Source organism: Aythya ferina (assembly GCF_964211825.1).
Source record: "Aythya ferina genome assembly, chromosome: 4".
Classification (NCBI taxonomy): Eukaryota; Metazoa; Chordata; class Aves; order Anseriformes; family Anatidae; genus Aythya; species Aythya ferina.
The window spans coordinates 71,022,827-71,047,082 of NC_140300.1; the positions used below are offsets into that span (position 1 = coordinate 71,022,827).

The 24,256-nt window shown below is 46.6% G+C and overlaps 1 protein-coding gene across 2 annotated transcripts in view; it reads right to left on the reverse strand.

The window, feature by feature from the left end:
* Nucleotides 1-9,770: 9,770 nt before the first annotated feature.
* The window catches only part of CXXC4 (CXXC finger protein 4), a 247,222-nt gene continuing 232,736 nt past the window's right edge, over nt 9,771-24,256 (reverse strand). For both annotated transcript variants that reach the window (XM_084517207.1, XM_084517205.1), the window contains exon 4: nt 9,771-11,996. In XM_084517207.1, coding sequence (XP_084373333.1) covers nt 11,718-11,996 — 279 coding nt within the window. In that variant the 3' untranslated portion in view covers nt 9,771-11,717. The remainder of the gene's footprint in view (nt 11,997-24,256) is intronic.

The following is a 24,256-nucleotide window of genomic DNA, read 5'->3' on the forward strand; positions in this document are numbered from 1 at the left end:
TCTAGTTAAGTTTTCTGTCGTTTTTGAAAAAAAACAGCCCATCATGCTGAGCTCTGCCTCTCATGTCTCCAGCGTGAGCCTGGGGTGCTGCAGAGGACTGCTGGCACTGTACTTGAGGAGCAGACAACAAGAGTAAATCTGCATGGGTCACACGGCTCTGGATGTGCCTGTGTGTGGATGAGAAGAAAGACCTGAGAAATGCCATGATAAAAATCCCTTTTGGGTTTTTAGGGCTCCTGGACGTTAGCGTGCAGCAAGTGATAGGCAGGAGCCCACTCCTTGGCTTAGAGAGCTCAAAGCTCCAGCACTTGTGTTGGAGGCAAAGTGCAAGGAACTGGCGTACTTGCAGTGGTTTCAATGAAGGGCAAAAGCGGGCACTCAAATGGACAGGGAAAACGGGCTGCAGATTTTCTTTCACTTTGGGTGGCTTGCACAGCTCCACAACCTGCTCCTGTTTCCCAAGGCTTAAAGGGAACCCATAAGACACACGGAGGTAGCACAGTTTTCCTCTTGCTCTTGAGAGCCAGAGAACAGAAATTATGACTCACGTTAACACCTTTGTGCATGCTGTTTTTTCCTCTTCTTCAGTGGGAAAAGTTGCAGCTTGCTCTCCCGATGTCACTGGAGTTGTTTACTGCCTTTTTTTTTACCCTGTGCTTCCTACATTATTCAGGTTATACTAATCACCAGAGGGGAAGGAAACAACTCCAGAGCAGATTGAATTACTGTTTAATTGGGCATCCTGTGAAATAAACATTGTGACTTGGATAAGATTAAAATGTGAGTCACAAGTCTGGTGAGTTTTCGAGTGTTAGAGAACACAGCGAGGGAATCGGGCAAGAACAGCAGCTCGGAGCAGCGCTGGACACGGTGACTTGTTTTCCCCAGGCTCAGATGAAAGCTGTGAAGGACAGAATTGAGTAAAACTGTCAGTTCTTTGTTTAAGAAGAACTACGTTGTTAAACACGTTTCCTTTTGTATTCATTTGCCTGTGCTGAATCCATCCGTGAACGCCCTTTGGAACTGCCCTACTGCCCAATGCAGCCAAGCTCTTAGATACTAAAGGACTTCACCAGCAGCACCAGCACCTCTCACCATTTACATCTGGTACTTTGTGGTAGTTCTGGTGAGTAGATTTGCTGGAAGAAACAAGTGGCAGGCACAGAAATGAAAACTGTTGTAGAATATCTCTTAAAATAAGCATAGTGAACGTGTAGCGACAGCCTCGCTTCATTGATCCGACCTGATGCTGCACTGAGGGACAAAGGCCTTTGCTCAGCCGCTTGGGCTCCCACTTCACAAGCTTGCCCAAGTTCACCTGGCCCTGGAAACTGCTTTCCCCTGAGGCGAAGGAGAGCTGGCTGAGGTGGAGGAGTGATGGAGGGAGCTGCCTGACAGGGCCTGCCCTGCCCTGCCCTGCCCTGATGGGGCCTTTGCCGCCTGCTGACCCCAGAGGTGGCCGCACAGCAGCCGCCAGGAATAAAAGCTTCCCTGTGACAATCCCCTGAGCTCCCTAGGCCTCAGGCTGGTTATTGTGGCTTGGAAATTGCAAAGGTTGTTGGTTTGCTGTTTGCCACCAGGTGGCCTAACTATTCCACCGTTTACGAGGAGCCAGGCCTCCATTAGGGAGCAGCAGCTGGAACTTTTTAAGCTTTGCGTATTTTTTTCTTCCCCAGCCGCCAGCTCCCCTCCTTCCCCTCGTTCAGTTGATTAAAAGTGAGCAGGGCTGCTCTGATTTCTCAACCAAATCCTTTCCTCAAAGGAACTGAGGAAAAATTGGGCTTCCACCAGTCCAGCCCTAGCTTTAGAGACTAAGCCCAACCATCTCTGCTTACCACATAGTCCAAAGGTGCTCATGCCATAGTGACACAGGTAACTGGGACCTCTCCTTGTGAGATTAATTCCTTTGTTCCTTGCCTCTGGAAGTTGGTTTTGTGACATCCCAGTTCTGCGCCGGTCACATAAGCAGGGTTTAGAGCTGCCTTACGCCCCTGAAGCAGAGCAGAGTGGATTTGGTGGTCCAGAGTGTGTGACCCAGCAAATGGGGGTTGGTTTTTACAACCATAGGCAGCTTGGGACACGAATAATCCCCCTGCTCGGTAGGTCTGGGGAAGCCCTTTGGGACCCGGCTGAGCTAACAGCTCCTTGGGGTAACGAGGAGCTGGTGTTACAGATCTCTCCATGCAGTCATGGACCCGTCTTGGACTGAAAGGAGCTCAACTCGATCTAAAAAGGGGAAGGAAGATAGTCTCAGATGTTTGTCTCAAGTGTTTTTTGTTTGTTTGTGTTTGTTTGTTTGTTTGTTTTTTGGATGAGAGGGGTAAGGAAAGCTCTAGCTGGTGTCATAGCAGTGTGAAGTAAGAATAACTACGCTGATGCCAAATGGTGTTAGACCAAAATGCAGGTATTTGGAGGCTACTGAATGGCTTTGTAGGAGAAGGAATCACGATTTCAGGAGATGAGTTACTTCCTGTGTGGTGACACTGCTGGCTTAGTTTTCTATTTTCTACCATCTCTATAATGCCAGAGAGCTTTTGGAAGGTACTTTCAGAACAATTCTCAGTAACTAAAGTGATTAACTAAGGTTGTTAATTTGGTTAAAACGTCCGTGATTCATATGTTTACTGGTCTTTGTAATCATGCATTTATGTTTTGATGTGAACGGGGACAAGGTATGATGATGAGAGGCACGAACATCACATCAGAGCCCAGCAATAGAAGCAGCTCCCCGAGGTGAGTTGACATCAGCTCTTAAACTGGTGCCTGACAATCCTCAATCGATGGTATGCAGTTTCTGGATGCCCACGCTCATAATACAACTGCAGCACAAGCGATAACTTCATCGAGCAGATTTTCCTAAAGGATGTGGTGATTGAACTTTCAAAAATACCAGTCATTTGGAGGAAATTTCAGGAGTCTTTAAATTACTTTGGTAAATGGATTAGTTATAAATAATAAATACCTGGGAATCGGTAGAGGCTTTCAGTTGCATCACAAAAATGTCGTGAAGCAATACTGGATATTTCAGCTACTTTAACCTAGCCTTGGGCACAGAAGAGTCCAATTCTGATCATTTGCAGGATAAGCAATCAAATTCAGGGTAACGAGACCTTAGCTAAGGTGTTACTCTGGATTTACACCTCTGCAGATAGAATCAGCTGCTATCTCCTAGTCTATGCATCCTCTGAGAATAAAATTAATTTTGAATTCTCGTATCATCTGCTTGCTTGTGCACTTATTTGCTAACTGTCTGACTGAGTGAGCTATTCTGGGTCAGTATGATTTAGGCATCCTTTATTACACAGTTTCCAATTCAGTACATTTTTTAATCAAGACTAAATTGAAGTCAGGTTCCAGGTACATATAAATATAACATATATTTAGTGAATACATTGAAAACCCCCAAGTCTAATTTTGAATGTAACTATAATAGCACGAAAAAATATGAAGGTTCTTTTATTTTATAGAGGAGTGTTAAAATATTGCCACTTCTTAAAGGCAAGTTAAGACCTATTTTCATATTTTCAAAATCACATTAGCTAAAAGCTTGTTAAGGAATAAATAGTCCAGAGGATAATTGAGACTTAGCTGGCTTAAGCATTAATGAATCAAAATCAGATGCCAGATCATTAATTAATTCTACAAATTATAATGTTGCCATTACTGGCAAATACTATACGAACTAATACCAAGAAGCAAATTAAACTGCATAGTTTTCCTTCTTACTCCGTATCTTTTGCCAAAAATAAAAACGCCATGGTTATTTTTGGTCGATTATATACAGTGTCTATATTTTTAAAACTTTAGGAGGATTCTTAATTTTTAAAAACATTTCAATTTATTTAACATGCTATTTCTAGAACGTGCCTATCATAGACTATAAGGACATTTCCATCAGCGCTGTAACCCACGGAAAGTGAAATGTAGCTAAAGTGACAGAAAAGTCAATTCAACACTTCCCAAGCCTCACAGAAATTCACACCCCTTCCAATCGGTCTCTTTGGCAAAAAGAGAATAATAGACGGGTCTTGCAGAGTGGTCTGAAGTGCAGCCATCTCAGACTCTGTCAGGCCAATGCGGAGAGTAAGTTTTAGGGTTAGCAGGAGGGGCAAAAGAGAAGGTCAGCTGGACGTTTCTAGCCACCCCTTCTGATCCTACAACAAGGAGACTTCAACATATTTTGAAGGTGACAAACTTAAAAAACTCACAGAGTGGGGAACCCATCAGGGGAGCTGGCTGTAACAGTGAACTGCTGAGGCCAGAGCCTTATGAGGAGTAAAAGGCTCAGCAATAACAAAGGGATGTAACGTGAGATAAATGAGATGATGTAATGGTGCTTTAGCCAGAATAAAGCCCAAGGGCTAAAATGACAGGTTTTGGACCTTTCTCTGAAAGCTCCCGATTTTTGAACTCCTTGGTGTGTAACTTTTGTTGCCATCCCATCATATGACAGACTGCAAAGTTTTCTCAGATGTAGAACATGCAGATTCTTGTAAAGCACATCCAGAGTGATTTAACTGGACACCAATCATAAGCCAATGCATTGGGGTACTAATGTAATTGTTTGCTCACTTAAGCATCACTAAATACGTGGCTCAGTGCAATTTTTCTGGCTGAGACTAAGTTGTCCTGAAGGATCCAACAAAGTCTGCCAGGTCTGGCATCCACAAGAGCTTTGTGCCTATACGAGCAAGGTGTGGAAGCAAGTCCCATTCTTTCTGTATACAAATGTTCCATTTTTTCCCATATTGATTGGTATTTTCATTCCATTTTCTTCCTCTTTTTAATTGGAAAAAAGTCTGGATAGACCTGTGCTTTGTAGGAATGACAGTAAGACATTGAAATAAAAATATTCTCGCAGCTTTCTGAAACCTAACACAGCTCGGTTTCCAGTAGGAATCAGAGCCTGGTGAATCTTGATAACGTAAGCTGTATTTCAGCTGAAGAACAAGTCAGGTGCCAGCTTACTTTCCTTCTGCCTGTATTAATTTTCAGCCCTCGGTATCTGTCCACCATCAGTGGTGGACAACTCTTTGTTGCCAAAAGAAGCATATAATTGTAGATCAGAGCCTGCTAGCACCATGCTGATATTCTCTTATGATGGCTTCATATATATGCTGAACAGATGACTTCGTGGTAATTTGTCATCCTTTGGGACCTCCGAGCTACCGAAAGGTGCTGACCTTTGCCATGCAATAAAAATGAAACTGGCAATAGGCAACACAGTAGATAATAATGCATTCTAACATATCTACATTATCTACCCCCATGCTGAATTCATGGCCCTTTTCCGTGTCTGGAGATGACAGATAATACCCAAGCTGCTTTATTACAACTTTTGGCCTCCCGCCAAAATTAGCGCTTCTAAAAATAGACCTGTAATTACGATCTGCCTCTGAAGTCACTGTCTTGAACACAAGTCCAGAAGCTGCTGACAGCAGCCAGCCGTGGGTGCCTAGGCGGCATGGCAGGACAAGCATGTGGGGATGGCCCCTCCAAGGACTTCTTGAGCCTGCGATAATTTGCAGCTCACTGACTTTTTGAGGTTTAAGAGCCCTTAAGGAAACTTCGTTATATGAATTTGTCCAGTCATTCTTTTTGTTAAGTCTATATAAAGTAAAAAGCGTCGCTAATAAGAGTCACTGCTTTAGTTTTTGTCTCTACCCCATTAGACTGGTGGGAAGATGACATTTTTTTTGGAGCGACTCAGAGGTGGAAAGGACTATTTCTTCTTCCATGGCTGGATGGCCAAAGTCTTGGTCATAGCTGCTATAATTCTGCTGGGATTTCCTGTTATCATTCATTATTTGCTAGGTCACTTGAAGCCTGCAATGCTATCCCTTAAAAGGATTTAACATCTAAACATGTTAAAAAACAAAACGAAACAAAAACTCTATATTTCTTCAGCATGGCTCACATTCCTATTTTCTGACATTACAGCCCTAATTCTTTTGACACTTTGAAGTCTGAAGTCTATCCCTGTTGGCAATTATTAATGCCACCATCATCAAGGGGAACTGAGAGCCTGGAAGAGGAGCTTTCACAACCGCGCCGTGAAAGCACGGAGTGCTCAGCTGCTGTAGAAACATCTTCTGCCCGAGACTGTCTTGCTCTTTTGCTTTCATTTCCATCTTTTCCCATCCATGGAAGTTAATAAATTACATTAATTAACAATTAGACCAATTCTATGCAAGCTAACAGCAACTTTGTTCCAGATGGACTGCGGCAGATAATGAGGGACAGTTGATAGCAACTTTTTCATTTTCAAAGGGAGTCCAGTGGTGAAGCATGACTATGGCAGTTTGAGGAGAAGGAGGCAAAACAGCCTTTCATCTTTGCACGTCAGATGTCTGTTGGCAAATAACTAACACGAACCGGCAAATGGCACCAAAACAGATGCATATTTTTTGTCTGTTTGTTACTGTCATGCAGGCTTTTAGCTGCTTTATTGAAACCATGTGTATTGAGGTGATTTTTGTCTGTGATTTGATAGAATACACAAACACATGTTGATGCTTATGCATGATGGACCTACCACACAGTGCTGCATAGTCAACAGACACCTAAAGATCAGATGCTCTGGAAAAAAAAACACATTCGATGAAGCATGATTTTAAACAAGAATAGTTATGCCAATATGATGCCTCCTACAGATTCACTGATTTCTGTATAAATGTGCAGTTTTTGTCTTGAGTTGTGTAACCGTGGACACTATTACCCCTGAATGAGAGCAACTGCACGTCAATTAAACTAAGTTCCTGTAATCAAGCTATCTGTAGTAGTGCAAAAGGCAAAACTTTCCTGGCAGCCAAGCTGGCCCTTGGCAGCTCTGAGCTGGCATTTGCATCTCCCGTCTTTGGTGGAGAGGCTCCAGGTTACCATGCTGATGAATTTGCCCTAGCCCCGGCACGTTAGGTGCTCCTGGTTTTGTACCCAAATATCCCTAATCGATTTCCACCGGGTCATGTTTAAATTCCGAGTTCATTGGCACACACCGTCAATGAGCTGGCGTGCGCTCTGCCTGCTCCGTTGCCATTTACACTGAGGGATGTGAAAGAGAAAGAAAGTCAGTAAAATATCCTCACAGAGCTTCTCAAATGAACAAATTGTGGAGTAGTATAAATCGCAATAGAAGCACGTTTTTTTTTTTGTTTACCTGTTTTTTTTTGTGAAGCCTTCCTAGGAGCTGTGGCACAACGGGGGAGATCCTGCCCTTCAGAAAGTTAATGGGAAGCTTTTCAGCATTGCAACAGGGGCAGGATTTTTCTGTCTGTCTATCATCCTGTTCCTCCTCTGCCTCCTCTCCAGCACTCACGCGGTAGACAAAGAACCGTACCGCTGTTATTTCAGCTGTCATTTCAGAGGAAGAAGACTGACTTAATTCCCTATCACCAGGTCAGTTAATTGGCTGGCGGTCGTAAAAGGATAACAATTTTTATTGTTCACTTTAATTAGACATAGGCTAGGATAAAATCATTTGAATTTTCTCAGAATGTGCTCTATCTCTTGGATAAAGCATAAAAGCTTATTTCAATGGAAAATCATGGCTTGAGTCACATCTGGAGAAATCCTAGTGCCTAAAGTCACTGAAATAAAACTTCTTTGTGTAGCCAAGTGCCAAACCCGTTCTGTTTTCTGTAAGAACTGTGAGCAATATTAAGCGTATTTTATCCACGTTGGTTTATGGAAAAGAGGTTAAGCTCCTAGTTAGAGGCTGTAAAAACAGGGCCTGGGAAAATCATAGAAATAGATTATGTTAATTGATTGTGGATAAAGATGTGAACTGCCTTTAGGATCTACCGTTCCTTTAGGACGCTGCAGAACCTTACAGCTTCAGCACTGTGATCAGCATACAGCAAAAATGCAAGCTCTGGCATCTTAAGAAACACTTTCTGGGTAGGGGCAATATCCAACCTGTTTCCAGAAGTGGGGCAGATAGATGGAGGGCTTGCCCGTACTGGTGCACAAGGATGCCGACCTCAGCAGCACTTTGCATTTTTGTCTTATGACCACCCACAAACCTCCTGGAGATCATCACCTAAAATTATGGAAGGCAAAGGACTTCGGTAGTGCCAATCTGCTGGTCGTCTGACTCGTTGTGTGGGTACGCGTGTGCTGGCTGACGGGCCCAAAAGGGACAAAGAGGTGGAGGGGAAAGCCACTGAAAGGAAGCACTTTTTTTTTTCCTTTCAGAAGTTCACAAAAACAGTCATTGCTGGCAGGTGCTCAGATGCACACAAGAGACAAAATCATTCTGCACTTCGCCAAAGTAACTTTAGTTCAAAAATTCTTCTGCAGCAGCCTCAAAATATTAATTTTTCTACAGTTGGTGGAGCTGGTGGGACAAAGCCTAGCCAGCTTTCTGCCTTGTTGAAGGCCAGTGTTTTGCCCAATGAAAACTTCAAAATGCTATCAGCATAATGCTTTGTCTTTTTTTGTTTTTCTTTTTTTCCCTTTTTTATTTTTTCTTTTTCTTTTTTCTTTTCTATTTTTTCCTTGGCATGACGTATTAAACCAGCAGCACTAACCTCATCCAACTCCAGTAGAGGACACACTTATTCCAGTATAAAACATTTTCTGTGTTTTAATGTGTGTTTTCTGGAAATAGGTTTAAGCTGTGTGGGTAAGAGCCGTTGGATCTGGGGCATGATCTTCTCTCTGGGTGTGATGTCTGTGTTAGATCCTACAACTAGGATTAGAAACAACTTGGGTTAGAAACTGGCTGGATAGCCGGGCCCAAAGAGTCGTGGTGAATGGAGCCAAGTCCAGTTGGAGGCCAGTCACTAGTGGCGTCCCCCAGGGCTCGGTGCTGGGGCCGGTCCTCTTTAATATCTTCATCGATGATCTGGACGAGGGCATCGAGTGCACCCTCAGTAAGTTCGCAGATGACACCAAGTTAGGTGCGTGTGTCGATCTGCTTGAGGGTAGGAAAGCTCTGCAGGAGGATCTGGATAGGCTGCACCGATGGGCTGAGGTCAACTGCATGAAGTTCAACAAGGCCAAGTGCCGGGTCCTGCACCTGGGGCGCAATAACCCCAAGCAGAGCTACAGGCTGGGAGAGGAATGGTTGGAAAGCTGCCAAGCAGAGAAGGACCTGGGAGTGATGGTGGACAGTCGGCTGAATATGAGCCAGCAGTGTGCTCAGGTGGCCAAGAAGGCCAACGGCATCCTGGCTTGTATTAGGAACAGCGTGACCAGCAGGGCTAGGGAGGTGATCGTCCCCCTGTACTCAGCTCTGGTGAGGCCGCACCTCGAGTACTGTGTTCAGTTTTGGGCCCCTCGCTACAAGAAGGACATCGAGGTGCTTGAGTGGGTCCAGAGAAGGGCGACGAAGCTGGTGAGGGGCCTGGAGAACAAGTCCTACGAGGAGCGGCTGAGGGAGCTGGGCTTGTTCAGCCTGGAGAAGAGGAGGCTCAGGGGCGACCTTATCGCTCTCTATAGGTACCTCAAGGGAGGCTGTAGCGAGGTGGGGGTTGGTCTGTTCTCCCACGTGCATGGTGACAGGACGAGGGGGAATGGGCTTAAGTTGTGCCAGGGGAGTTTTAGGTTAGATGTTAGGAAGAACTTCTTTACAGAAAGGGTTGTGAGGCATTGGAACAGGCTGCCCAGGGAAGTGGTGGAGTCACCATCCCTGGAAGTCTTCAAAAGACGCTTAGATGTAGAGCTTAGGGATATGGTTTAGTGGAGGGCTGTTAGCGTTAGGTTGGAGGTTGGACTCGATGACCTTGAGGTCTCTTCCAACCTAGAAATTCTGTGATTCTGTGAACTACAGACTGGTTTCCCAGACGGATGAGATGCTAGGCTGAAGAAGCTTTCCAGGATGTGTAGCCTTCCTCTTTCCTGTTTTCTTCCCTTTTTTTCCCCTCCAGTTTCCTTTCAGTAAGCCATGTAGATGCGCGTCCTTTGAAGCCAGGATGCCACTTCTCTAGACATTGCTGGTACAAGAGCTGGAACTGGCAAAATACACTGACACCAGCTCCATCTCTCTGACCCTTTCCCATCCAGATTGTAACCTTTCAAGGAGCAGTCTGAGCTTGCCTGTCCTGTTACTTGGTGAAGCCCTCAGGAAATGGTTGCATTTGAAAATGCTGCGTTAGACCTGGTTTACCCAAATCCAACCTGTAAGTTGCTCGTGTACTTCCAAGCAACCCAACGCAGCTCTGCTGAAGCTGGTAGAGCTGCTCCAGTTCAGCCCAGCTGTAGGCCTGATCCACCTTTTCTCCTCTGGTTCTTTACCCAGCCCCTTTTTCTTCTTCCAGCTTCATTTCCCATCCACATTTACCAGGCTAGTATTTTGAATTTTTATGTAGTCTGCTTTCATTTACTGTTAAAAATGCATCTCCGGTATCAGGCACATCATTTTTAAGCCTCCATCATGCCGAGAGAGTTAGCAAAACATCAGTTTTTCACTTCAGTTCCCAACCCATATGTTTTCAAGTAGCACTAGGGAAACATTTTTTAAAAGACAGACTCCAGAGATGTCTTCTAATATCATCAGCAATGATAATCAAAAGCTGCTTCTGTGGAAGCCTGCGGGATTATCAGTCTCTCAAAAGGAAATTCAGCAGCTTTTCTTGCAGTAACATTTATTCTCCACCCTTCCTCCTGAAGCTATCGCTCACCTGGAGGTGGTGACACCCCGGACAACCCCATTTCCATGCGCACTGCCCATGTACATGTCAGGAGGGAGCCACAATCTGGGGCCAGAACCCCTCGCGACTTTCTGAGGGCAGTGTAACTCAGATGCTAATAGCAGCTCATCATAGCTCATAGATTATTCAAGTTATGGCTCATTTACAGTTGCAAAATACCTCTGAGGAAGTCTTTTTTTTTTTTTTTTCCTTTTCAAATTTAGACATCATTTCAGCTAGTCATGAGGTCTTAGGCTCTTCCACAAAGACACACGTTGCATATTTCAAGCTCTTCTGGCTGGCTCTGCTCAGGCCCAGGGTTAATACAGCCTGGTCCTGTCCTGTGACTGGCAGCGTGCTGGCTGTTTATGGGGCCGTGGAGCCCAGCAGAGCCCTGCTGATGCCTGCAAAAGGGTGCCGGGTCCTTGGCTTGTGCATCCTTTCCTAGGGTGAACTCCTGAGCAGAATTTATTGGCCGTGGAAGATAATGTAGGGACGGGAATACAGCGAAAAGAAGCCATAAATAACCCATACAAACGCCGGCGGCTGCCCTTGCTTTCCTTGTGCTGCTGCAGGGCCGGCCCGCGGGCATCCCCAGCACCCCCAGAAGCAGCGCGGGTGATGCCCAGGGCTGCTGCTGGTGGGGAGCAGGCAAGGGGGGCAGGATCTGACTGGGGCACGCGTGTGGGACTGGGACGGGAGAGATTGAAATGGAAATCTGGGAGCCTGGCGATAAATTTTGCAGCAGCCTAATTTTGCCAGCAGTGACGCCCTGGGCAGAGCCCGCGTGGCCCAGAAAGGAGCGGGTTTGAAATTTTCTCGAATTCCCTAATCCGCTTTATCAGCCGCTTCTCCCGAAACTGCTGCTGCTCCCTGAGAGATTTAAAGCCACAGTGGCTCCTCCAAGGCCTTTTCCTGATTATGATGTTTATTCTCATCCAGTCAAGACAGAGCAACATTAGCATGTGATTTACGGTGCGCGGCCAATCGCAGATACCAGCACTCGGCATTTGAAATTCAAGCAGTAGCTGCGTGCAGCAAACTGGCCAGGATCGATCCGGAGATAAAAAGGACGGCCCTACCTCTTCAGAAGGCAGTGGAGATTCGTATTCGAGGTCTGTCTGTCTTATCCTGCCAGGCAGGATGCTCTGCATCGCTCCTAGGAATCAGGGCGCACAATGACAGCCGCGTGGTTTCAGTACGTGCCCTGGTGCTGGCTTTAATTCCTTTCTTTTGTTCAGGCTTTTCTTTTTTTTTTTTTGCTCGCAACCATCCGCTTCTCCTCTCATGTTTCAAGTCTTTGTATGTATCTGTCAAACAGGCTGTGCATTCAGGACAGGTTTTCATGCCAAGGCATTCTTTTACCTAATGAAAACAAGTGAATAAAACATAAGAGAAGTACCTTTAAATTAAAAATAGAGAAACAAAACTGAAGGAAACCAATACCTGGAGGAGAAGGGGGACATTTATTTTCCGAGAAAAATGCCTACTGAAGGAATGAATCTCTATTTATTTCTTCTAATTTAGTTATACACTTATAATTACGCCCTAATTAAATAAGGAAAAAGGACTATGTGTGGCAGAAGAGTAATACATGCATTTGTGAGAAGGCAAGAGAATCCAGATAAACTTCTAATAGCATGACATATTCATGCTGAGTAGTCGCTTTCCAAAACTAACATTTTCTCCCAAAGGCCCCAGTTTGTATTATTAATGCCATTTTTTCTTAGCTTGCATTTTCATTTCCATCTGAAAGGGTGGGAAGCAAAAATTTTTGGGAAAGTTTGAAGGGACAGAGTGCCCAGCTGGGACCACCAGTCCCATTTCACAGCAGCTTTGGTGCAGTGGGAACATCTGGGACCTGCCTTAAGCCAAGTGTGAGGCTGTTTGCTAGGAGCCAATTGAAGCCTGCACCTAAGACTGGTGAGGAGCTGAGCCATTAGGGTTGTTTCAGTCATTCTTCCAGGTTTCTGCTGGCTGCTTGAATTCTCAGATGTCATATCCCAAATGTTTGCTGTCCCCCTTCTCTGTTTAATATGAATATCCTGTAATTGGAGTGTTGAGATCCTCGCTGCGGAGGAGGATATGGAGGAGGGACCAGAAGAAATCCATCTTTGCCGGGATGAATGCGCACCATACAGGCCAGCCTGGGCTGTTCAGATGTTTTATTCCTCCTTTTCATCTCCTTTGTGGAGGTTCAAGCAACACCAGAACACAGAGACCCCCTTTTAGGGCTTCAAACCCATCACAGATTCCCCAGGTCCACTGTGCGGGGGGGCTTTTGATGCCTCTCTAATCTCTGTGCTGCCGGTGCTTCTTGCCTATCTCGTCATGTGGGAGCCCGGGGAGCCAGCCTGGCCACGGTGAGGTGAGGCACAAAGAACCCACAAGCAGGCATGTGCTGTGATGCTGTTAGCTCCTTTTCAGAGCTGTTTTTAGGGCAGTAATTGCCACTGGCTGTGTTCCAGAAGGCCTCTGGTGTGTACCTGCTGTGGGATGGCAATAGATGAAATCTGCGGTACCCAAAGGCCCTGGCCTTTTTTGCCCCCGAGATGCTGCTAGTGATGGTTAGGGTCCCTAAAGGAGCAATATGAGGACAGAAAAAGCATCTGTGCTAGCTGTCAGGAGAGAGAGGGTAAGGTCTGCTGCTAGGGTCAAGCACCGTCTCAATGTGCCTGCCCCACTCCGTCACCCTGGGTGTTATCTTGGTATTGATGCTCCCCTGGCACTCCTCAGGTCCCTTGCGTGCGCCCACCCGCCCTAATTATTTCACTTGTTTGCCATCCCAATGGGCAGAAATCAAAGCTTTCTTCATCACCTTCCTGCCTTCACCTGAATCTAAAAATGTTCCTGTAGCAAGGCAAGCTTCCTACTCCTCCCCGGTGAATGCCATCTCCTCACTGGGCAGCAACAGGACATTTTAAGACTGTTTGGTTGCCTTCCTTAGAAAGATCTGAATGTGAACACATCACACATCTGTCCCACTGCTAAAGCTATCGATCAGGCGTGTAGAGATCGGACACTGACGGAGATCTGGAGAACTCGGCGTCTGTTTTCTAGGATCACGCTTCCTTTCTTCTCAAATGCAAGATTTGCAATTCTTATCTGGGAGCCTGTTTTAGCATCGAATATTACTGAAGTCAAGAATAACAATGAGAGTAACAGTCAAGATAATATTGACCTCTTCCCTGCAGTTGTTCTGATCGGGCCTTTAGAAATCAGTTAAATCCTCTCATCACTAGATATATCGCATTTCTGACATCTATTTAAATAAATCTGATTTTTGTAAACAGGGAAAATTTAAGAATAGATCAAAATTATCTTGGAGAAATATTCCAGACCTACCTGAAAAAATACAGGAATCATTTGTAGTCAGAAATGCAAGTTAAGATCAGAACGTTTGATTATTATTATTTTTTAATACATAGATAAATAAGATTTCCTGCAGGCTCGAGCAAACCCTCACTAAATCCATATTTCAATAGAGAACAGGGAAAACTGGACTGCATAGCTCTTAGGCAGTCTGGAGTATCTTACATCTTCTATTCATCTATTCGCTTTTTCACAATGTTGCCCAGAAAATGTTAGAATTCATGCCTTGGGGTCCAAAAATAGCTCAGGAAAGAGTAGTAGATAAAAAACCACTTCCCTGGAAAGCAAGATTTAAAAAAAATATATTCCATAAAAGTTATTCTCTGTAGATGCTCCAGAACACATTAAGCTAGTGGTGTCTAGGTTAAAAATAAAGCATTGAAAGAGAGCTCTTGTTTGCAGCTTTGACCAGACCTAGCTGTCTTTGCGCATTTACCTGGTGCTGGTAGGATTAATTATTTTGTTTTTATTTGAATTACTGAATTGCTGAAGGTTTGTATGTAATTGTAGCTTAAGCCTCTGCCCTGTGCTGAGGAGTTCCTTATGCGGAGAGCTAAGTGAAGTCTTTCTGGTTTCTGCAGGAGTGAGAGCTGAGACAGACGTGGTCACAACTAATTTATTCGGAAATATTTCAGTCTGTTTTGGGGATCCGTGAGACTACTGATTTCTGATCGTGCTTACCTCTTAGAGGGGATCACGCACTTCTCGGTGGCAGCTTTCCATCTCAGCGGCTCCTGAAAGAAATCTGTTTGGGGAATTGCCTTTCCTTATTTGTGCAAAAATCCTTTTATGCCATTAAGGCGCTTTGCAAAGGGAAACAAGATCCAAGGGCTTGTCGAGGCGCAGTTTGCGCTACCCGGTAGAGTTAGTCTCATTAAAATGGACCTCGTCTCCTTGCTGCTCCTGCACATGCTGTCAGTTTATCACAGATCATCTGACATCTCTAAAATGGAAGGCATGACATAAAGCAGGAAAAAGAGCTCGAGATTAAAAACAAAACAAAACAAAAATTACAAAGGCTTTGGGGGAGATGGCTCTCAGGAAAATGTGCCTGTACACAACGTTGTCGAGCCCTCGCAGTGCCTTTGTCCCCGTCCTGGGGAGCGATGAGCACTCGGGGCCACGTGCTGCTTTCCACCCTCACCCAGCTCCGTGAGGTTTTTCGGAGCACAGGGGACTGCTGGAGCGCTGCCTGCTCACGTAGCCCCCGTAGGAAAGCTCTTCCCCAAAAATCCCCGTGAGGACCCTGCCTCCCTTTTCCCATGCAGCCCCAAAAGTGTTGGAACAGCCCCGGGGGGACGTGGTTCGTGGGGCTCCCAGCTCTCTCGGCCTGCCTCACCCACGCACCCCAAGGAGCCCTCGGTGTAGTTACACGAGCCTTCCAGCTCGTGTTTTTGACAGCACCAGGCCTAAATGTTAGCTTGCCCTTGAATTCTGTGCTGCAGGCTCGGAAGCGCCATAAATGCCCAGATGAAATAAGAGCACAAAACCCTCTGAGGCCTCCCCACCGCTGAGGCGGCCTGCGTGCGAGAGCCTTTGGGGTAGCAAACCCGGAGCCTGGTGCCCCGGGAGGTCAGCGGGGTCTTGTAGCAGGGCTGAGGACCGTGACAAAAGGCAACAAGCGGAAAATTACTGCGGAGGGGATGCGGGGAAGCCCCCGGGAGGGGAGAGGAGGGCCCTGTGGTGCACGGGGCGGTGGCCTGGGCCCGCTGCTGTCTCCTCGGCCCACGACGGAGGTGCCCCCAGGGGAGCTTTCGAGGGGAGACGTAAATTCTCCTGTCAGTGCCTGCGTGACGGCGGTAAACTCTTTTATTGCTCCTTAAGCTGCATTTTCCACGGTCGGTTTTCCTAGGAGACTGTTTCTGCATGCATTTCCCTCTCGCCTGGACGAGGCCGAGGCAAATCTGAAGGCAGACCGTTCCAGTCACTCCTCTCCACACAGCACGCCCCGCTCAGGAGCGGTGTGGGGGGAAATGGTCAGGGGGTGGATGGGAAGAGGGACAAAAATGGAAGAGAATATCCCACACTGGTGGGGAATTCAGGCAGATTTCAACCTAAACTGGCAGACTGGAGGGCAGGCAGAGGGAAACAGAGGGGATGGCAGGACAGGAGGCTGCAGGACAAAGCAGCCCCTTTGTAAATATATATACGTACACATATACAAGTGTGTTCAGCAGCCTTTTGCACCAGTACAGCAGTTCTCAGGCAGGAAATTTCTCCCATCAGCGGCGCGATGCACTGCTGCGTTTACCAGCGAAGCATCAAAACGGGGAGCTGAGATGGATCTCGGAAAGAGAGAAATAGCTGCGGTCGGAGGACGAGTGCTGAACTAACAAAACCCACAGCCAAAACCTCACAGGGAAGTGTTGGTTTTGCTGCTTTTCCTGCAGAGTACAGGCGACATCAATTAATGAGTTAAAATGCCTAACGCATCATTAGGGGAAAATTGGATTGAGAGGAGGGATGCCGGACCCGAGATGCCAGCTCTCTAAATTCCCAGCTGCAAATGCCAGGTTTGTCAATGAGTCTGCTGCTGCCAAGGACTTTGGAGGAAAAGCCCAGCTAATAGCTGGAGAAAATGGCATGGCACAAAGCTCCCCGAGCGCTCGGACTGGGAGCCGTGTGTCCATTAGAGGAAATCAGGAAGTCGAAGCAGACGCTGTGTAATTTCTCTGTACTTGCATTAACCATATCCCCAACACTCCCAGCGTGGTTCACTTTAGTGTAATAAAGCACTTTATTCCGCCCCATCACAGCTAAGTGTCCTCGTCAGACGGAGTATCACAGTGGCTGGAATTCACTTTTCCATTAAGGAGATGGTGCGTCTTGCTCAGACATTCATCTCTAGCTCCAGGAACATTTGGATTACTTTAAAGAGGTCATAACTTGCTGATAAACACCCCCTTCCCAGTCCCAGAGGCACATTTAATTTAGCAATATACACACACACACATATATATATTCATTTTTACTTTTTGGCAACTTGCTTGGCAAAATATTTTGTCGAAATTGCAATCTGCTGTTCCAGTTGTTTCACTGCTTGGCGAATTGTTCCTTTCTAGGCACCAGAACTGTTTTCCTTGCGATGTTTCATTGCGTTAACTCTTTGGAGCCACAAGAGAGCTGGCCAAGTGTGGGGTTTTGCTTTTTGGACCTGGAACAGCTCCCTGAAGCGCAGAGCCTGGACCAGACACCTCCCAGAGGTGCTGCCAGATAGGACAAGAGGCGCCGAGTTGTGCAGGAGGCAATGGATGTGAGCTGGCATGCAGGAAATTTGGATTAGATATTAGCCAAGATTTTCTTTCATCAGAAAGGCAGTGAACAGACAGGAGCAGGACCCCACAGAAGCTGCGGGCTCTACCACTGGGGATGCTCAAGCCCGTCTAGACAAGGCTGTGTGCAGCCGGGTTTAATTGGCACTGCTCCACACAGGGCTTGCCCTACATGACCCTGAGCTCCCTCCCATCCCAAATTACTCTGCGAGTCTGTGATCAGCACGGAGAACACAGGGGACAGGAAGGCAGCGTCGTCAATTCAACCAGCTCTCCATGGGCTCCATGCCAGAGCCAGCTGAGACCAGGAGGGATCCTCAGATGTCCTGCGTTGACAGCCAGGTAGGAGCATCCCTTCTCCGTGTTTCAGGGGCAGGCTGAGGGCTTCCCATCTCCGATCTTGCAGCATTTCTGGTGCACTACGGGGAGCTGTGTGTGACGGCTCTTGGAAATCTCCAGCCAGAAGGGCCCGAGGTTATCGCCACGGGGCCACGTGGCGCTCTCAGTTCTGCTGCTACCACCATGAGGTTTGGCCAGGTGCTGAGGGCTGAGACCACAATTAATCCCGGAGATCACTGCAATTCATTTCCCTGTCAGACATCTCTGCTAGCCTTTTGCTCCTCCGAGTCATTTTAACTCCTTGCTGACATATTCATATATCGGCCTTCCCTTTCGTGTCTGTAAAAGCATCACGAGCGTGTGCGGGCAGCAGTTGGTGTTATAACGTAATTCTGCTGATAAGCAAGGCCACCTTAAGCCCTGCTGAAACTTAAATGCCAGGCTATTACTGCGGCGTGTTTACTCGCACTTTTAGCTGCATTGTACTGTTTGGCTTCCTAAATCTCAGCAGGGAAAGGACAGCTTAGCTCCCTTGAAGGCTGCGCTGCTCTAAAATGATGACTGTTGCTGTGGGGGAAGGGTTGCGCTCTGTGCAACATGATTTGTAGGACCCTCTATAAATCATTTACCAGCATGCCTTCACGGCAAGCCACAGGCTTGCAATTTGCGGCGCTTTAAGGAATGGAAGCAATAACAACACACGAAGGACAGAAAAAAAAAAAGAAAAAAAAAGAAAAAAAGAATGAAGAGACGGACACCTCAGAAACCCTCGGAAAACCAGAAGCTTTTATTTAAGTCGTGAGGACAACCACTGAAAGCATTTTAATGGGCGAGTGCCTCCTGCGCTGCCACCGCGTGCCGTGCAGAGAGCGGCGCACGGGGAGGGGGCTCGGCCAGCCCCACGGGAGCGACCCTTGCGTCTCCCCCTCGAAGGCTGCCATAAATCACCCTGCCGCGCTCATCAAGTGGAGCTGAGCGTGCAAACCCAGCTGGAAAAATGAAGGGTTTGGGAAGGGGAGGGCAGCACCTCCCGCTCCTGCCGCCGGTGTGTGGTCAACACCGCAGCAGCCGCCGGGGACCTAGCGCGGACCTGGGCTGGAGCGGCCTCCTGGCAGCGTTCCTGTGCCAAGTGGAAGTGCTGACAAGAGGGTTTTTAAGTGATAATTAATGTCAGTCAGCATTATTAGGGATGGAAGCCCTGTCTCAGAAACCACTTGCCTTTCTGACGGTGGATTTGGTGCGATGGTGAACCTCCTTCCACCGCCGGGTGCCTCACTTAGTGGCGTGACGCAGGGTGGTTAAAAAGCGAGCAGTCCGCAGGACCAGTAAAGATTGCATTAAATGGATGAAGAGCTGATTTCACGAGTTACTTTCGAGTGGGATTCAAGCAGGTATTTCCAGAAATGTCGAGACATTGAAGGCATTTTCCACCCAAGAAATCTTAAACTCCGCCAATTTGCGGATGTGGCAGGTAAGAAAAGAGCTGTCACAAGGATGGGGCCAGGAGCATCAACCACACTGATGGAGCCAAAGGCTTCCTTTTTTTTTCCCCCATTTTATTGCCTGAAAAAACAGACCTGGAAGATTAATTTTATGATTTTCCCTGGACTGTGGTCCTTACCCAGGGCTCCTGTTGGAGCTGGGACAGGAGGCACTGGCTCAACATCCTGCACTAGGTGCCAGCTCTCCGCTAAAAGTCCCCGAGAGAAATTAAATCACACCGAGGGTGGTGTAAGATAGGCTATCTCAAACAATCACATCTAAATACAGGCTAAGGGCAGCAGGAAAACCCTGCAACAACTGCATATGGTTTCAGGGCACAGTAGACAAGCAACCGGGGGAAGACACAGTAAAAAGAGGTGAAATGGTCCCTGTACACAAAGGGAACACGAGCAGATTCAGGCTTTTTAGGCTGCGTGCAGTCTCACTGAGGCCAGTTCCTGACGCTGCGCTCAGCTCCAAGGTTCATCTTTTTTAATAAGAGTGTAACAAAATTGGTGACTGCACAGAAGAAAGCCACAGCAAGTGCCACGAAAATGATTTAAGAGCCGAAGAAAGTGCTTTAGAGTGAGAAACATAAAGAGCGCAATCTGTTTAGCTTATCAAAAAGACGACCGAGAGGTGGCTTGATTACAATGTACCATTACCTTCGCGGGAAGGAAACAGAGGGAACTGTGGAGCTCTTTAATGTGGTAGATAACAAGAACCATTAGCTGGAAGCTCGAGACAGACAAATCGGAGGCGGTAGGGATGCATTTTTAAGAAGGTGGGTGAAAAGCTCCGAGCAAGCTATCGGTGGAGGTAATGAATCCTCTGCCTCGTGGTGTCTTCTGATCAAGATACGCCGCTTCACCTGGCAGAAGTCACATTTTGTCAAACACATCATTGCCATCTCCTCCGTTTTCACAAAAGCCATCCTTCTGCATGCCTAATGACCGAGAAGCCATGTGGCCGTGAAGGCAAGGGAAAAACAGACGGGCCCAGAAGTTCTCCCTGGAATATTTTGAAATACCCAGTAATTACGGCAGATTTCCAATAATTTAAGAAAGCGGTTTGCACAAAAAACCCTGATCCGTGATCTTTAAAGTCAAGTCCTTCTGGGTCACGAGCTTCTTTCTTGCTGTTCCTTGGAGAGAAGCTGGCAGAGACACACCGGCACTGGAGGGATTTGTCCCGGTGCTGCAGCTCCTGACGGCAGGGACTGCGAGATGGAAATGCTTGAGAAGGCAGCCAAGGGCACAGGCAGTGACAGCAGAGGCCAGGCTGCAAGCACGGGTGATAGCTGCTGTAATCACCGCCTGTACAGACCGTAGCCCAGGTGAGACCAGAGGGAACGTTTTCTTCTGCATTCATACCAGCATTCACACTGCAAATTTGGCCTTCCTGTGTCAAAGAGGTGACACAGATGTCCAGGAACAGAAACTGATCCTGCTTGAGGGACAGAGGCTTCTCTTCTTGTGAACACATGCCCACAGTTCAGTAGGAATTCAGATATTTAAACACTAAAAGAATATCTGGAGATGGTTGAAAGGCATCAGTATGCAGTGGATTAAGTAGGAGCTGTGGGTGCTGGCTCATATTAACTTCCATTTGAGTGCCTGCTACTGATTCGAAGTACTTAAACTAAAGATGCTAGAGACCAGAAATGTGAGCTGATTTCCCACAGCTGTGCTTGATCTCCGTGTCCCAGGAGAGTAAAGAAAGCAATAAAAGCTAATACTGGCCAGGAATGTGCCCCTTGTGGCAACGCACAGGGAGCAAGCGAAATGGAGTTGAGAGCTGCTCCCCCGCCCCACCACAGCAACTTCTGTAGGCGAGGTCAGGTTTTGCACCGTTTTCAGAGTGGTTTTGGAATTAATCCCAAAGGTGCAGCAGTAGCAGCCGCAGAGAAACAGGGTGGGAGAAACGAGGGAGAGTCAAGCTGTAATGCAAACAGCCAGGGGAGAGGCTGAGCACGGTGCTGGAGCAGCAGACGTGCCCAGGGCTCTGTCACGGGGAGGAATGTTTGAGACCGAGGCATCTGAACCTGCTGCTCAGATTCCTGCAGCCAGCCCGAGACGCTGACATGAGTAAGGATTGACTGTGCCCGTGTTAATTTAAATTGATTGCTCAGTGCAGCGTGAGGCCCTCTCTCTTCCTTCCCTGCGTGTGGAGGCACCGCAGCACCAGTCACCTTTACAAGCCAGGCTGACACGGGAGAAAGAGGCTTAGGAGAAAATGAGCAGGTATTTTTTAATGAGGTGAGGAAACGGGGATTTCCCCTGTTTTCTAATCCAGAACCTGCCTGGCAGAAGAGAGAGGAGGAAGAGGAGACAGGGACAGGCTAGGCGAGCCCTGAGCTCCCACTGGATCTCCTTCTTGCTCTGCTACACACGAGTTGTGTTCTCCCTTGTCTCCTGCTCATGGACAAATCCCACGGGCACAGCATCCGCGGCCTCCTGCTTTCCAAAGGAGAAATAACTCAGGTGAACCACGAATTTACTCTGTGGGTGCTGTTTCCTGACCATTTTTTCTTTAATGTCAGCCCCTCTGAACCCCCTAATGTCATCGAGGCTTTAGGAAAGTGCCTCAAATCTGCAAGCAACATCATTTGCTAGGCTATCAGCGTTCCCCATCAACAATGAAACGAAAAACACAGCTTAACAGACAGCGAGGCTACGGCAGCTGGCAGTGCCACGCAAATCCAGCGCTCTTGCTGCTGAGTTTATTAGACATTTTATAGTCCTGGGAACTAAAGATAATGGATCCCGTTCCCATATGCTGCATCAACATGAGCTGGGACTCCGTCGTGCCATTGATCTATGAGGCAGCAGTGAGTAAGACCCAGACACAAATACGAAAATGAATCAATCCTAAGCTGTTAAAGAGACACCACGAAGCACTTTCCCGTTTTCCGTTCTTGCTTTCTAATCTCCATCCTGCGAAATGCTCTCCCAAGGGCTCTTAAATACAACAGTTTGCCACAGACTTCGGGATCAGGTTAAGAGAAATTGCCCCCGTGGATCGGGGAACAGAGCTGAAATGTAGAGCCTATAACCCGTAGCAGGCACTTGTGAGCTCTTCCCAGCCTTCTGCAGCAAAAGCCTTTTTGGGGTTCCTCTCATTTTAGTAAGTGCTCTGTGAATATGTTCATGCAGGTTTTCAATGCAATATTCACTTCAGAGTTCACGGAGTTGTTCTCCTTGCATGAGTGGAAAACAAATTTTGATTTATTTCCAAGTATAGAAAACTGCAAATATCTACAGGCCAGAGAATAACTTTTACCTATTTTTATTTTTTTAGAAAAGGAAAGGGGCTGTAGTCTGAACCTGACCGATAGTGAGTTCTCTCCCACTCACTACTTTAGAAACTGTGATACCTTCTGGTTTTAGTATATGAAGGTGCCATGGCTGCTGCAGTCTCAAATCGATTGATATTGAACCTGCACCCAGTGCAGTCTATTTCAGACATTTAAAATACATCATACTCAATACCAGCAAATCACTTTAAAGAAGCATGCAAAGAAAAAATCCTTAAAAACAGCAGCCACTCAGCGGGCACCTCCAAACGCGAAACAAAGACAAGAGGAAGATGCCATGAAATAAAATCAAAGCAGGCAGAGGCTGCCTAGCTGTGTACACAAAATGAAAGTTTCGCCAAGACATTACGGGATGAGATAGTTTGGAGAGTTACTACTCAAATGCAGAATTATGAAAAGCAAAGACAATCAGCTCGCTCCTCCTGATTACGGATTCCAAGTGGATCTGATGACAGCCTCAGGCACTTTCGTGGCTCCATATGTCCAAAATCTCTGCAAAATCTCGTCGAGTGGTGTTCAGTATTTAACCTTGCTGCGCCCTTTTGGCAAGGAATCCGCTCCTTGTTTACAGGGGCCCTGCAACGCAGTGAGTACTTTTCAGTAATTAATATCAACTGCAGAACTCAAAAAGCTGAAGAAGGGATGAAAAAAGAGATGAATGCATTCATTAGTGTAATTCACTGCTGAAAAAGGCCTGCTGGTAAATTATCCTGCACGTATCTGGGTGGACAGGCAAATAATGAGTCCCTCAGGTTCATGGGCATTCCCCGTCCCACCTGGGAGAGGACCCAGTTGCTTTGTACCTTGACTTGTTCTGTTCCTTTGGAGAGTGGGACACAGCAGGTGCTTAACAACACAGCGAAGTTTTTGACCTGTGGTAGAAGCAATGTAATTATTTTGAGAGGATTTAAGGGTACTAATGGCACTGTCTGGATTTATGAGAGGAGTTAACTTAATGGCTCTGTGAAATCCAGACTTCGCTCACGGGAGCAAAGCAGAATAACTTGACCCACCTGCACAGATTCACTGGGTGCAGGGAAGGCCTCGAGCTTTGCGGGATCCATTACTCACACAGCAGACATTTTATCAGTCCAAAAAATGCATTTCAGTTTTCAGTCCTAAAGAAAGATTAATAGGAATGAAGTCCTATATGATGCTCCTTGATAGCTGTACTTGGATGTCTGAACTGTTGACTACAAAGAATGCAACCAAATGTAGGTGCAAGGGGAATAAACCAAATGTTATTTTTGGTAAAACTCCACGGTTCCCAAAAAGAAATCATCTGAAGACTCCAGTATAAGATGATGATCTGATGAAAGTGTTCAAGAGAAGTTAGCAGAAGCCTATCTGAAATCTCTAGCAGGGTCACGACTGGGACTGACACAGGCAACACCTTGCACAGAGCCCAAAGGATCACTGTGAAGGTTAAAAAGAGCCTAAGATGAACTTGTTATGATGTTATGAACTTGTTAGCCTTTTACTAGGCTCTCTTCATTGCTTATTTAAAATCTTTTTTTTTTTTTTTTTTCCTAAAAGAGCTGTCTTTTTTTTTTTTTTAATTATGTTAAACATGGTAATTATCTCAACCCCCCGAAGCCCAAAACACTGCGATGGTCATCCAACTGAACTGCATACCCAAAGATGCAGATGGATTCACAAATGTACATCTTAACTATAGGCAAGAGTGAGGTGAACGGTGCACCGTGCTGCTGGGGACTGAGGGGAAGGGTGTAAGGTAAGCTGAGTTTTAGCCCTAACTCTGCCATTCACACGTGGCTGTTGGCACAATTCGGCACTTGGTGTTGCCGTGTTGGGTTCGAGCTTGTGTGAGAAAACTTAAGAAG